The sequence below is a fragment of the Oenanthe melanoleuca genome, chromosome 8 (genome assembly GCF_029582105.1).
Source record: "Oenanthe melanoleuca isolate GR-GAL-2019-014 chromosome 8, OMel1.0, whole genome shotgun sequence".
In the NCBI taxonomy this organism is placed as follows: domain Eukaryota; kingdom Metazoa; phylum Chordata; class Aves; order Passeriformes; family Muscicapidae; genus Oenanthe; species Oenanthe melanoleuca.
The window spans coordinates 26392922-26406953 of record NC_079342.1 but is presented as its reverse complement, the minus strand read 5'-3'; the positions used below and the strand labels follow the sequence as shown (position 1 = coordinate 26406953).

The following is a 14032-nucleotide window of genomic DNA, read 5'->3' as shown; positions in this document are numbered from 1 at the left end:
TCACTGTGTCTAGACTCTCTGGCACCTGCCTTCACTTATTTACCAGTGACCAGAGGCCAACCCCCACAGCTCTGTGTTCACATACACCTCTGTCCAACCCCCTCCCCGAGCCCAGCTCCAACATCTTTGAATGATTATGCCAGAAGTGCATGCCTCAGGAATCTCTCCTGAGCGGCTACTCCCCAACTCCGCTGTTTGAAGTGATGCTCTGGTTTCTGAACTTCAGCAGATAATGGCGGACAGGAGCAAAGGGGGCTGTCAAGAGAGGACGTTTACCAGCATTAAGCTGAAAAGAAGCTTAGAGATCAAAGAGGGGCCAAACAGGACAACCCTGGTGGAAAACATGTGGGCAGCTTTGGAGAACCTTGCACACCGCTCTGCGGTAAAATATTAAATATCACCATGACATCACTGCCTAACCATGCCCTTTGATTGGCCAGGTTATTACCAATAAAGGCTTTTATAAGCATCTGGATGGCATTTGCACCTATTTAAACAAAACACGCATTGCTGAGGTCTAAACAAGAATGAACTGTTAATACTCACTTTTAACTGTTACTAGAGTAGCACCCACTAACTCCTGCAATCCACAAGGATGTTTACCTGCGACAGCACGCGCTTCCCACAGCCACAGTCACCACGGGGCTGCTGCTTCCAAGCACCTTCTACAACTGCTGAACATTAATTATTATCTCCTCAGAAAGAGACAAACCCAGGCAAGGGCACTTGCCACTACTGAAAAGAGATTTTGGGTTTCCTGGGTAGAATTAGATAGCAGGAAGTCCTTTTAAAACAGTAATTATCTTTTCCTGATGCCTTATCCACTTCCTAATGCTTTCTGCTACCTGTCTTCCTTGATAACCAACTAATTTTGAACATGCATTAGTAAAATTTAAGCTCTGGTAGCTCAGCTTCTTATTGAGGAGTGTGCAGATGTGAAGCATCAATAACCATAGCTGTACTTTCCAACTTTGTTATTTACTTCACTAAAGCCCAGTGAAGTTGTTTGTTGCTCCACCAGCCTTTGGACACAGCTCTGTAAGCACTGGGGGTCCAGGAGTCATACTAAGATTCCCTGAAAGCACAGCACAAGCAAGTCCTGAGACAATGGTGTAGGAATTTGAGTTTGCCTGGTAACTGCTAGAACAGAATTTGAGTTTGGCTGGTAACTGCTAGAACAAATATCACAAATGCCTTAAAAATTAATTGCTTGTGGTAGAAAAGACAGCAGGATGTTTACAAGACCACTTTGTAACATATGTTAGTTATTCCCACCAGTTCTCCCCTCTCTATTATCCAAAATCATCTTGCACATAGAAAAACTTTACCAATTTTGCTATAAGATAATGATCAGAAACATTCTGATAACTTTCCATGACAGCTTTCCATTCTGGAAGTATTTGATGCTAAAATCCCATTTGGGAGGAAAGAAGATACCATGGTGCAATTCTGAAAGAGCCACCAGAGAGCTTTTTAAGAGCTGTTACACTCAGGAAACACAGGCTTTCTCAACTCCAGCCTCAGCAGGGCTGAGAAAAAGGACAGTAAGAAAGGACTTGGTACTTGAGAAAAACAAAAAATCCCAAACCAATAAGAAACAACATAACACATGCACATAAAAAAATCAACCATACCCACAAAACCCCAAATGCCATGACACTGTGTCTGCTTGAGTCAATGAGTTAAGTAACAAAATGCAGCCTGAAAGAGCAGTGAAGAGCCTTCCACAGCCATCAAGTCTCCCTTGCTGTACACACCTGCAGTTGGAAAAGGAATTGACATGTAGGAACCTAACCCTCCTTGGCTGCTTTCCAGTTCATATCCTGCAATACTGGAGACACTGACATTTTGATACCCAATGGGATCAGGCAAAAATGCCTTCTAAAACTGAAAAGGAAATACTTTCCACTACATTCCCTAAGGAGCTGCTCTGCACAAGCTTTAATCTCTCTCAAGCATTCCCCGTGTTCTGGAGGAATCCAGCAGGTCACCTGTAATTTCAGCAGTTCATTGGTGCCAGCAGCAGTGACAGAGATCAGTCACCTCTGCTTTTGCTGGGGACAGTGAAATACCAGAAGGGTCCCTGCCTGAGGAGGAGGTGCCCCACTGCCAAGCAGCACCGTGGCTGTTCCCCTTGTCACCTGCGGGTGTCAGTACGAGCTCTGCCATGAGCCAGGAACTGAGGGAACGAGGGAAGATGGATTTTATCAGCTCACCACATACCTGAGGGATACAGTCTGTGTATGCAAACATCGATTTAAAGCAATCATCCATGCTGATGTGATACAGAATGCAAATTGCTACTTTTTTGTTGTTTTCATTTCCTAGAAGGAAAAAAAAAATATTATTAGGAGAATTTTCAGCTGTTGTTAAATACTCAAAAGAGGAAAATGAGAAGCAGAGCAATCCTAGCTAATAGAGGGAAAATTTAAATCAGAAATGACACATTAATGAAAGGGTCTTGGCCTGGCCTAACCAAATGAACCACATATTAGTGCAAAGAGGGAATCAGGGCAATGGTAAATATTCCTTCCTCTTCCCAGCACCTCAAAACACTTCCTTAATGCCACTTTGCAAGGAATATATTTTGTAAAAGGAATGCTTAATAATGACTGGCCATGCAGAGAAAGGCTTAATCAATTTCCAGCTAGAAATTTAAGATTTAGCTGTGGATATTCCTATTAAAATAACAAGCTTGACTTGAAGTGAAATAGTAAGAATGTACCAATGCTAGGGAGAAAAAAAGAACTACCATTAAGAGATATTTTAGAAGGAATCCACTGGCTTTCAAGCAAATCTCATACTGGTTGTTTTACTCTCCTAAATAAATATTATCCCATCGGTACCTTCTGTGCTTCATACATGTCAAAAACCACATTAGTGTATTTTCACAGTGATATTGACCAAAGAGAAAGACTCTCAAGGAAAGCTGCAGCAGTTAATGTGAGCAGGTGTGAAGTAATTAACTGAAAGGTTCTACAAAATCATTTTAAACAAACATACAAATGTTTAAGAACAACACAGACAAATTTGCTTCTGACTCACTGCTGACAGCCAGACTGAGCATTCTCAAGTTCTCCTCTACTGGCTATATATGGGATAAACCCTGCATCTCAATGTGTACATTAGTTAAACCAGGATGTAGTAGGATCATCAACTCCAAATTCATTCACATTTCTTACACAACTCATCAGCAATATCCTACCTCCCACTTCTATTTAAGCTAAGTCAGAAAATATTTGTGTCATAATCTGGCAAAGCACAAACACCTCAAACAGCAACAATACATTGGGCAATATTAGTGGCTTATTTTCAATCATAATAAGGCTGATATAAAAGTAAAGGCCTTCTGTTTTCTTTCTTAGAAGAAACTCTGCATAGTTTTCTACCTCCTTTTTTTCAAAAGTCCAGCTGGTCACAATAACTTTTCTGATGCTTGAACACCATCTTGGGCGTCAGTGCTAAATAACAACACTATCTCAGTTTCAAAAATACCAAAAATAATAAAAAATACCCAGATACTCAACCTAAAGTGTGAAGAATAAGTGGAATCCAAATAAACTTATTTTATCTGAACGGACTCCTAAAGAGTTGCTTTATAATGACTGGCACTTAAATCATTCTCTGAAAGTGCATTCCAAAAAGTAGATTTCATGACACACAAAAGGCAAAGACAGCTATGGTTTCATAGAGAAGAATTTAAATTTATTAAGAATTTAAATTTCTCCTTGCTGTGCAGTTATCTGACCAATTTACCCTGAATAACCCCATCCTATTGTCAACAGGGGAAACAGAGAAGGGTTTAAAGCACTTTTTCACAGACAAATATTGCACAGCCTCAGAAAGGAAGTATTTTTCAATTGTGAATAAAACAAGTGAATTCTGCAACTTGATGATAAAAGCAAACTACAGAACTAAAGCTGAATTTAATGGTGTATGCATTTTAAGTTTAATTTCATTTTAATTTCCCAGAAAGGAAGAGATTTCAGGCTGATGTCTGCAAGTTCCACTGTTCTACTTTCCCTAAGGATGCAACTTGGTGAAGGAAAAGCAGAACCTTATTATTTTGTCAGTTCTCACAAAACAGCAGCAATTCCTGATCCAGAGAGTCAAACATTGCAGGAAAATCAAGAGGAGGTGGTTCCTAATAGCACAACTGTTCATCTCATGCTCACTCAGCAGCACACAGCCTGCTGGAAAGCTGACTGGAAACCAGGTAGAAGTAGTTGGTTGAAGATTATGAAGAGGACAGACACAAAATAAGGCTTTCAAGCTCAAAGCATCACCTGCAGGCTGAAGGTTACACGAAAGAAGTGACAGACTGAAAAACCTACCAAGCCAATTCTCCCCCTTTTACATTGGTACTTCATTTCCAAAAATATCAACTGGCAGCTGCTATTACTTGAATATGTCACTACCAAGCTTCTTTTTTCTAATTATTTACTACTCACCTGAATGCTAATTAATTAACCCTGAGTCAAGGATTGCATGAAGACTTGGCTGTAAAAATTTCAAACCCTGCCCAGCACCTGGGTGGAAAACAGCTTTCCAAAGCACCCAACTGATACCTTTTCTGCTATTTTTGACACTGCTGAAGGCCACACATGAAAAAGCAGACATGGCAAGGAAAACTTCCTTATGACTGGGTACAGTAAGGATCAATTATTGCCCTAACTAGAAAAGGCAAGAGAAAAAAAAAAAAAACCAAAAAAACAGATCTCTGCCAAATGTGTTCATAAAAATCACCAAAGTTTTGGTAGGGTGCCAGAAAACTGTGGCCTACAAATGCTGGTAAGTTTTGAGCATCAAGCTTTTTATGACTGAAGGTGGAATAGCCAAATGGCCTAAAGCAGTAAGGGCAGCCCTGGAAAATAATGGCCTAGTCATTATGGATTCTTCTGGTATTTATGGCAATAAAACATGAATCATAATGAACTCATTGGATATTAAATGGGGGGGTCACAAGCACTTTGATAGGATTTCCACAAGAATCTACCATTAATTAACCAAATAATTATTTGAAAGTGTAACTGAATTAGCCTTAGTTCTTATACAGCCATTCCTGAGAAATTGGTCATTCCCATCTGAGTGCAGTTAATGCCTTAACAAACCAGTCATTAACTGCAGTTACTGATTTTGTGGGAATTATTGTGTTATAAAATACACTCAACAGTTTATAGAAACAATACTTAGGTTTTTTTTGTTTTTTTTTTTGCAGCTGTAGTTCAGCTGGTGCAGATGGGATGGAAAAATATCAGGTCCCTGGGGCTGTTTTCACAACTAGTTTTCTGCAAATTAGAGAGGGAAATAAATACATGATGGGTTCTGAGTTCAAAATGGCTTCAGATTTTTAGCCTTTGAACATTAATAAGAAGCCATGTGCCAGTTCTGGGGACCAATGCCTACATTCCATGTTTACTTAGTTTTTACTATGGTTAAAGACCTAAATAGTATTAGTAGCAGAAGCTAAAGAAAAAAATATGATTTCTTGATCACAAGATCAAGTCCTACATTTTGGCTAACTTTGTGAGCTTAAAAAAAAAATTAAAAAAAAATTCTCCATTAGCTCCATGACAAAAAGAAAAAACCCTAAAGCTGTAAAACTGAATTGCCAGTCTCAGTTGAAGCAGCAGCAGCATTCAGCTTTCAAATGCTAAAATAAAGGGGAGAAGATAAATTATGGACTAAGTTATTCAAATATAGCACTGTCAGTAAATCAAGCAGCCATCACTTCCAATGGAATAATCAATGCCTCCACATTAGAAATGAAATATGCCCTATCCCACCTATGTGCAAAACATTAACAACAGTAAATCAAAACCAGAACATAAATGAAGATAAACACCTGTTAAAATGGCAAAGTGAATCTTTATTTCAGTTTCAAACTCTTACACCCTAATGTGATCTGCTGCAGTAAGAAATAAGTAGGAAATTCTAGATTGTCTGGAATGCCACAAACTGAGTATGAGATCTATGTGTTGTCTCACCCTACTGTCAGAAAACAGATTAATCAAGAGTTTATTCAAAGCTATCATAATTAGCAGTGATTTTAGGAAAAAACTGATAGAAAGGTATCTCCACTTACCTCTATCCCATATCATTGCTCACAACCAGCTCTGAAACAGTTGGACTGAGTTAGTCCATGTGTGTTTTAGACACATATTGGTTTGATTTACATATGTAAATATAAATCATATTGGATATATCAGTTTATTTTATCAAGAGAAACTGAAAGAATTTTCAAATCTGCTCAGACTCAAGGAGACTAGACATTGTAAATAAAACATTATGATAGCAATTACATACTAATAACCCCTCCTGTGGCACCTTTATGTTATTTGGAACTGGCTTCATACCATAAGCCTAATTTAAAATCTCAATGTCACCATGGTTGAGTCTGGAATTTAGTTTTCTGGTTTTTTTCCCTTCACCCTAAGAACCAAGTACATGCCACATCTGAAACCTGGTTACAACTTTTTTCCTAGGAAACAAAGAAACTTTAATGATGAATCCTAAAGGACTAAAAACTGACTAATTTGAGTTATTTAATGTTGCAGCACAAGAAAAAATGAAGCTGCATGTCTGGACCTCAGGCTCCATTTCTCTGCCTGGACCTCCATGCAAGACAGACTGAAAAACATTCAGTAACCACCTCAGTGTAGCACTGCCACTCAAAGACAACACAGCACAGCCACTGGGTAATTTACACATTACTATAATTAGGTGTGTCCTTTTTTGAGGCAAAACATACCCCATTTTTTGTCCTTGGGATGGGCCATAACCAATCATACTTGAACTCATGTGACTTCACACAGAAACTGGAAGCTGATCAGTTGCAATATCCCATATACCTCACAAAGCAGAAAGAGTAGAAATCAACTAAAAATTCAGATTAGAGAGGAATCAAGAGGCAATAGGATTATCCCTGAAAGAAGAAGGTAAAGCTGCTTCTCTTTTCTCCACGAAAGTATTAGAGGTTTTGGGTTGGGCTATGACCAAGAAAGAAAGCAAGAGACAGAAAGAAGAGTTAACTACTGTTGTTATTACCAGACTAGAAATCAGAACAGTTTTAGTCTGATTCAAACTAAGGAAGCACACACTTCCAAAGTAAGTGAAAAGAATTCTAACCAAAAGTCTTCTTCTAGAAGTCTCCACCACACTACATAGATTAAATGGAAATGTACAGGACATGCATAATTTTGCCATATCTGCCCTATTATTTAATCAAAGTACATCAGCTGCTCCAATTAAAATTACTAAAAAATATTGAAACTTTTTGGATCTGAACACACTCTTCTAATCTAGTTTGGAATTCAGTGGGAAGGGAAATAGTTGGAGGTTTTCTGTGCTCTTGGCTCCACAGCAGAGCATCTCAGCTTTGAGTGGATGGTGCAGTTGGATTCTGACACGCTCCTCCTTGAAGGAGGAACAACCCCAATGCAGGATGCAGCTTCTTGCCTTCAGAAAGGGATGATTCACCACTCTGAAAATGAAACTAGTTTTACAGCTGTTTTGAAGATGCTGAAGTACAAAGCTGAGGTTCAAATCTACTAAGCCCAAAAAAGTGGAATTAAATATTGGTTGAGCTTTCAAGTCTTCGAGATAGCAAGAACTGAGCTCCATATTATTCAAGCACCCATTTAAAAGGGTTTGAAGAGAGTATTATCAGCTGACAAAGCATTTCTCACCTCAGCAACTGCAGACATGGGGAATCTACAGCTGGTCTCTTGGACTGCAACAATCACTTGAGAAACTCTTAAGTAAGGAACAAACTTGTGAGTTAAGATGCTTCCACATGTCTTGAAGGAAAGCAGAGTGTACTTCTCCCTCACATCTGAACTTGTAAAATCCTCAGGAGCTCTAGGACTACTCCATCAACAAAATTATTCCATGTGGTCCTTTGAGGCTACTCCTCTGCCTGCAGCCTTCACAACAGCTCTGGAAAAGATGCTCCCTTCTTCCACCCTCGCCCTCTTTATGATGATATTACCAGAAACCAGGAAGATTAGCAGAAGTGCCCCACCCTTCTTTATGGAGATTTTTCCAAGAAACCAGAACGAGTTGTTTGTGTTCTGTCATGCTTCAGGCATCCAATTAAGCTCTGTAAAGCCTTCAGATGTCAACAGTTCAGCAGAAGATTAAATTTACTTTTTACTGTTAAGTATTAATTTGCTCTTGCAATAAGCTAAGAAACCATTAAAAGCATTGAATTAATCAGTTGCATCTTGTAGGCTCCACACTAGAAATACTGGCTTGGGATCCTTTCCAATTTTGTGAGTTCAGTGAATTTCCAACAACTCAGCTCCCTGATCTTTACATTGCTGCCATCTATCCAGTCCTGTCTGTGCTGCTGCCATGAGAATTTTTATTTTCAGTCAACACACATGAAGTTAGTTTCTTATGTTCCATTAAAGTTATCCTCTTTACTAAAAAAGGCAATAACACAGGTAAATTCAGACATGCACTTATGACCAGCATAGGACAGCAACGAGCTTTCACTCACCTGATACTGATGAGTCACTACAATCACTTCTATAGTTCTCAAAATGAGAAGTCATTTCTTCTTTAAAGCTTGTTGTTTAATCCACACTCAAGGTATGTAAATTGAAGATCTGAGTTCTAAGACACATTGTGTACCCACCTCTCCTTAAGTCATTCAGACATGCTTAGGTCTATCTGCCCTCCTAATACGGATTTTGAAAATTAATGTTAAGAGATGTTTTTAGTTTGTGGGGTTCTTTGTGTTAGGGTTCTTTTTGTTTGCTGTTGAGGGTTTATCTTTCTTTTTTTTTAAGCCTTGGCCATACTCACCACAAATGATAAAAAAAAACTACCATTAAAATAAATCCCTTAATAATTGCTGCTTTCCAACAGACTGGTCCCTGTAGTTGAACTGTTACTTAATGTGCTTCAGCCAGCCTTGACTATAAAGGAATGGAGACACCCCAGGCAATATTCACACAAGTAGTATTGGAACCAGCTGCTTCAGAGCCACCTTAGGAAAAAAAGGTTTCTCAATTTAATTGGGAAAACAGGAGGAAGCATAAATTTTACTGCCATTAATAACTTCAAGCAATCCTGATATGACTTTACCTCACCCTGATGGCTGGACATGTGCTTTTTGTTAGGGTCTTTGCCACATCTGACCCTTATTGTTTGCTCACTTGATCAGGTAAGAAAATGTATGTTTCTTTATAGGATAAAGGAGGCCTATTAAAGTCAGAAAAAACACTGCAGTAGCCTATAAGAAGCTCCATTTTTCAACAGATGTGTGAAGCTCCATAATAAGTTCATTACAAAAAGGCCAAGTGAACTCATAAAGAGAGCACATCTACTTTAAGCTTTCTTAAAAGAAACTTTCATAAAAGGAATAGAGCATTAAAAACCCACAGCACTCCGTTAATTAGAGAGCAAAGTACTGCTTGGCTTTTTAAACAGCAGTCCCCATATAATCCAGCTTGGCTGCACACCATATCAAGCCTTGATTGTTAAGAAGCCCAACATACAACTGTTTGGCAATTCTTTGATTGCTCATTAAACCCAACTTGTAAAGAATGGAAAAATATCAGAGGAATTTCAGCAGTTCCCAGAAAAGATTCTATCAATGAACCCAGTAAAGACAGGCTCTTCACTGGGGACTAAATGTGGTTGTCAGTGCTACTCCTGCTCTGGCTCCTCCAGCTTAAATGAACAAGTCAGAAGTCTGACTTACTTTGGAGTTTGCACAGCTCTTGAATTTTTTTCTAAAATTAGGTGGCTACTGTTTCTTATTGTGCTTATATTAAGTCTTAGAACACCAAGAAATTGAGAACATCATGCCAGGATACTCACATTAATAAGGCAGAGAGGCTGGGCACAATCTGTGACTGGCAAAACCATACTGTTGCTACGTGGGGCTGCCCACACTGGATTTCAGATGCTGTGTAACAAACACTCATCTGCTTGGCTGAACACAAATCCATAAAGCCAAATTGCTTTCAGCCCCTGTCATCTGTGCTGGAAAACATAACCCAGGATGTTCCTCACCACCTAAAATCTTTTTGAGATTGACTGCCTTGGCACTGTGTGGCACTTTCACAGCTGTATGCACAACCTTTTTGCAGTCCATGTTCTATTTGACCCTGATTTGTGTTTTGTGACCCACCCACTTGTCAGCTCACCAGTATCTGTGTTCAACCTCCAATTTTTAAAAGCAAATAGTAATTGCAAACAACCAAATAGATACTTAAGTCAGATTTCCAAGCATAATAGGATTTTCATTCTTTCAGCATGGCTTGCACTGGGGAGTGAATGAAAAGAAAATGGCATTTCAAGACAGTATGCATTGAGTACACCTAAGAACTATCCAGCAGCTCTGGGAGATGAATACACACATCATCAAAAAATGTTTGTTCCCTACACAAAGTCAGACCTACTCCTTTTACTGTATGAGCAGCAACACAGTAACCCACTGTAACAGCTTCTGCGACATTCCTTGTGATTTGCATCCTTGGAGAGAGGATGGGAGGAACCAGAACTGCCAGCACTGCCCACCACACAGGGATGCTGCCAGGAGCTGCTTCTCAACAGGGCTCCACCAGGAGCTTTTCAGGCTGCCCTATCCCCCACAGCAGCACTCAGTACAAACTGCCTGCTGTTCTCATGGCAAATGGGGAACTATTTGTCTCACTTCACAAAGGCTAAGAAATAACTCAGACACAGCATAAAATAGCACCCTTATTAGAAAGCTATGAATCACAAGCTGTGCCTATATTTAAGAGAGCTGTACTGAAAATTTTGTATTCAGTTTGGCCACTTAGCTGAAAAACAAAGTGGATTTGGTTCAAATAAAAAGTGAGGGTTTTTTACTTTTCCTTGTAGACAATGTTTTCTTCTGTTTGCTGCCAGGGCATTGCTGCCAGAATAGAAGCAAATCAGAGGAAGAATTATGAAAAAGGGTAACATTTCCCTTATGTCCAACAGAGGAAAAGCATCTCCAGGGATCAAGAAAACAGATTTGTATCCTGTTTTTAAGTTCAGCTCTATTTTTCCCACTTTTCAAACTCTGCTATAATTGGAGCAAGTCACTCCTCTGCTCCACTTCCCTTGAATTCTGCCATGCAAAGCACAATGAAAGCACTCCAAGAGTGAAGCAAACCTTCACAAAGTAGTGTGTATCAGGCTTTGGTCTCACTTTCCCAGGGGATGACTGGAAGACACTGAACCTGTGTTTTCCACATTTCAGGCAAACAATTAGTTTAAACCACTTGGTGAATTCACATGAATTCTCACTTTAGGCAACTGAAGTCATACTTCACATATATTGGCATGGAAAGATTGTTCTAAACATAATTTCTAAGCATTGAAACAAAGCCACACTACAAAAAACATTCTCTGCAGGGTCCTGTTTTCACAGCTCCTCAACCAACGTATGGAAAAAGCTGAATACAGCAGACTGTGTCTTACAGGCCTCCACAGCTCTGCTCCAGCTTCAGATCTCAAGTCTGAAGCCAAACTTCCCTCAGCTGCACACAGCTCTTTGAGAGTCACAGCCTAACAAAGATCAGCTGTGGTTGATTAATTTGGGTGCCTGCAGGGAGCAAGAGGAGCCTTGTCATATACAATACTTGAGACTTGTGAAGAGAAGTCACAAAAATGAGCCAATGGTGCTGACTGGCACAGCTACATGGGGAAGCAGGCATTGGCACTACTATAAAGAACAAGCTAATTAAAATGGAAACCAAGACTTAAGCAGAATTTCTCATGTCCATGTTTTCAACAGCAGCCTCAACACTCTGGAGTGTGATGGAAAGAAAATAGTCCTTCTCCATTATATCCATAGCATACTTATTCCATTCTTGAGAGCTCAGCTGGAGCCAGTTCATCCCACTGTTTCAGCCTCCACTTCCATTTAGAGCCTTCCTGCTCCCAAGCAATCAAGTGTCCCTTGGGAAAGCAGTGCATCCTCCAGAACTGCAGACTCCATTCACCTCCATGCTCAGCCCTAAACCACTGCCAAAAAACCCTTTAACTCTTTGCAATCTCAACTCTCCCCTTAAACACCTACTACACCTAATTTATACCCACCTCAAACCCAGTGCTAAAGACTCAGAGGCCCAGCATGCACAAATGCTAAATTTCAGGAGGTTGAGTCAGCACACTTGACCTCTTGGCATTAGGAGCTGTACAGGGACTTGTCAACAGCTGTTGTGCTGTGTTAGCACTTGGAGATGACCTGCAAATGTAAACTGAAGGGTACTGACTTGAATAATGTGTGTTTAATACCCAGATAACCTGTATAAATGGGGCATCTGGCACATGGCTGTTTTATAACTCAGATTGCAAACTTCTTTCAGACAGGATAGTCAAGTGATGCAGTTGAGAATTGTCTGGATCACCATACCAACAAAAGTCTCACAAACCACAGTGATGTCTTAGATAAACAACAGACAATATTTCTACCTAGATTTTCTAGTTAGCACATCAAAAATAAGTATCAACCAATTCTATAGGGAGAAGCAAGGAAAAACAATACATGACTCTATGAAAAAGTAAAAGAAAGAGAATGGTTGAATACTTCTGAGATGAGACAAGAAACACACAGTGAATATTCTGGAAGTACCAGCAGGACTTGAAGTAGACTACCCTAACAGCCACTTGAGGAACAGACTCCAATTTCAGCAAGTAGTTCTTCTGAGCTAAACAGCCTTCACATAGGCCTAGTTACAACTCTGAGTGAGAGGCATTTGAAAAGCAATTCTCATCTCCATATTACAGACACTAGAAAGCAGATATTTAACTGGAGAGTTCACTCTGACTGTAATATTAAATGGGAACTTTCTGGGAGCAAGGACTTCAGTGATTTGTGTCATGCCATTGCCTGGGGTGACAAATCCCCAGAAACCCCCCTCAGACGACCACATTATCTGCTGTATGAACAAAAGGGACAAGTTCCTGCTCCAAAAAGCTTACAACCCAAGCTGAACCAAACTAACTAACCAGATCCTCTCTCAAACAAGAGCAAAGAGATTTCCTCATCAGCTTCCATTTCTCAGTTCACTTTACTACCACATAACATTGTCTTGAGGACAAAAAGAAGGAGGATTTCAAATGCCAATTTTTAATGTCCTAGATCAGACCAGTGCAAACATGGTTGTAGGACAGAAAGCATAAAAGGATTGAGGTATTTCAGGCTGTACCAGGTAGCTGTTACATAATAATCAGCAACAGGATTAAAGCTTCCAAAGCACCCTAGGTTTTCATGGTGTTGAGGCTGAAGTATAATTGAGGAGACAAACAACCCTAAGAGACTTCAAAGGCAGAGGAGAAAGCTGAGATTCACCACTGCATTGCCCTTGCACCAGCCAGTATCTGGATACACCTTTCTGCACTGGATTTAGCACATCCCAAAGTCAACAGACTTCAGCAATGTCTTGCATCAGTGATTTACACCCAAGATCCTCTATTCCTACTCAGCAATCCTTAGAGCCAAAAGCTGTTAAACCTTTCATGCATCTACCAGAGCAGCCTCCAGGTAGTATCAGCCAAAGAATACATAAAAATCATAAAAGTCCCTCCTGAGAACTCCAGCATACAACAGTGATCAAACAGAACAATCCTCTGCTTTTCCCAAACTCCTCATTGTTTCCATGGCTTTTCCCTAGAGACAACAAAAAGTTTCACTTGTAACTGATATACTTACATGATCTTAAACACAAGACTGCCGAGATGAAAGTCTAGAAATCAGTACTGCCTAGACTGAAAACTAACAAAACTCAGATTTCTCATCTGTCTGGACAAGTTACAAGAGCCAGCAGGTACATCAAGCTTCATTAAAAATAAGTAAATATATATATATAGTTTGTACCTCCATCAGCTAGGCTCTGTGAAGTTGCTGGCTATTTTTCCTAGGTGCTCCCCCCAGAATTACAAACATCATTCATGTGTCAGCTCACATGGTTTTCAGGTAGCTACTGAAGTAATTTTTAAAGACTGAAAGATTCATTCTACAGTTTAAGAGACCCTAGAGGTAAATCCACTGGAAACCTTCTAA

General features: G+C 39.7%; 1 protein-coding gene across 12 annotated transcripts in view; it reads right to left on the bottom strand.

Annotated features, from left to right (window-relative positions):
- The window catches only part of KIFAP3 (kinesin associated protein 3), a 65191-nt gene that overhangs the window by 37256 nt on the left and 13903 nt on the right, over positions 1–14032 (bottom strand). For all 12 annotated transcript variants that reach the window (XM_056498171.1, XM_056498173.1, XM_056498181.1 and 9 more), the window contains one exon: positions 2224–2324. In XM_056498171.1, coding sequence (XP_056354146.1) covers positions 2224–2324 — 101 coding nt within the window. The remainder of the gene's footprint in view (positions 1–2223; positions 2325–14032) is intronic.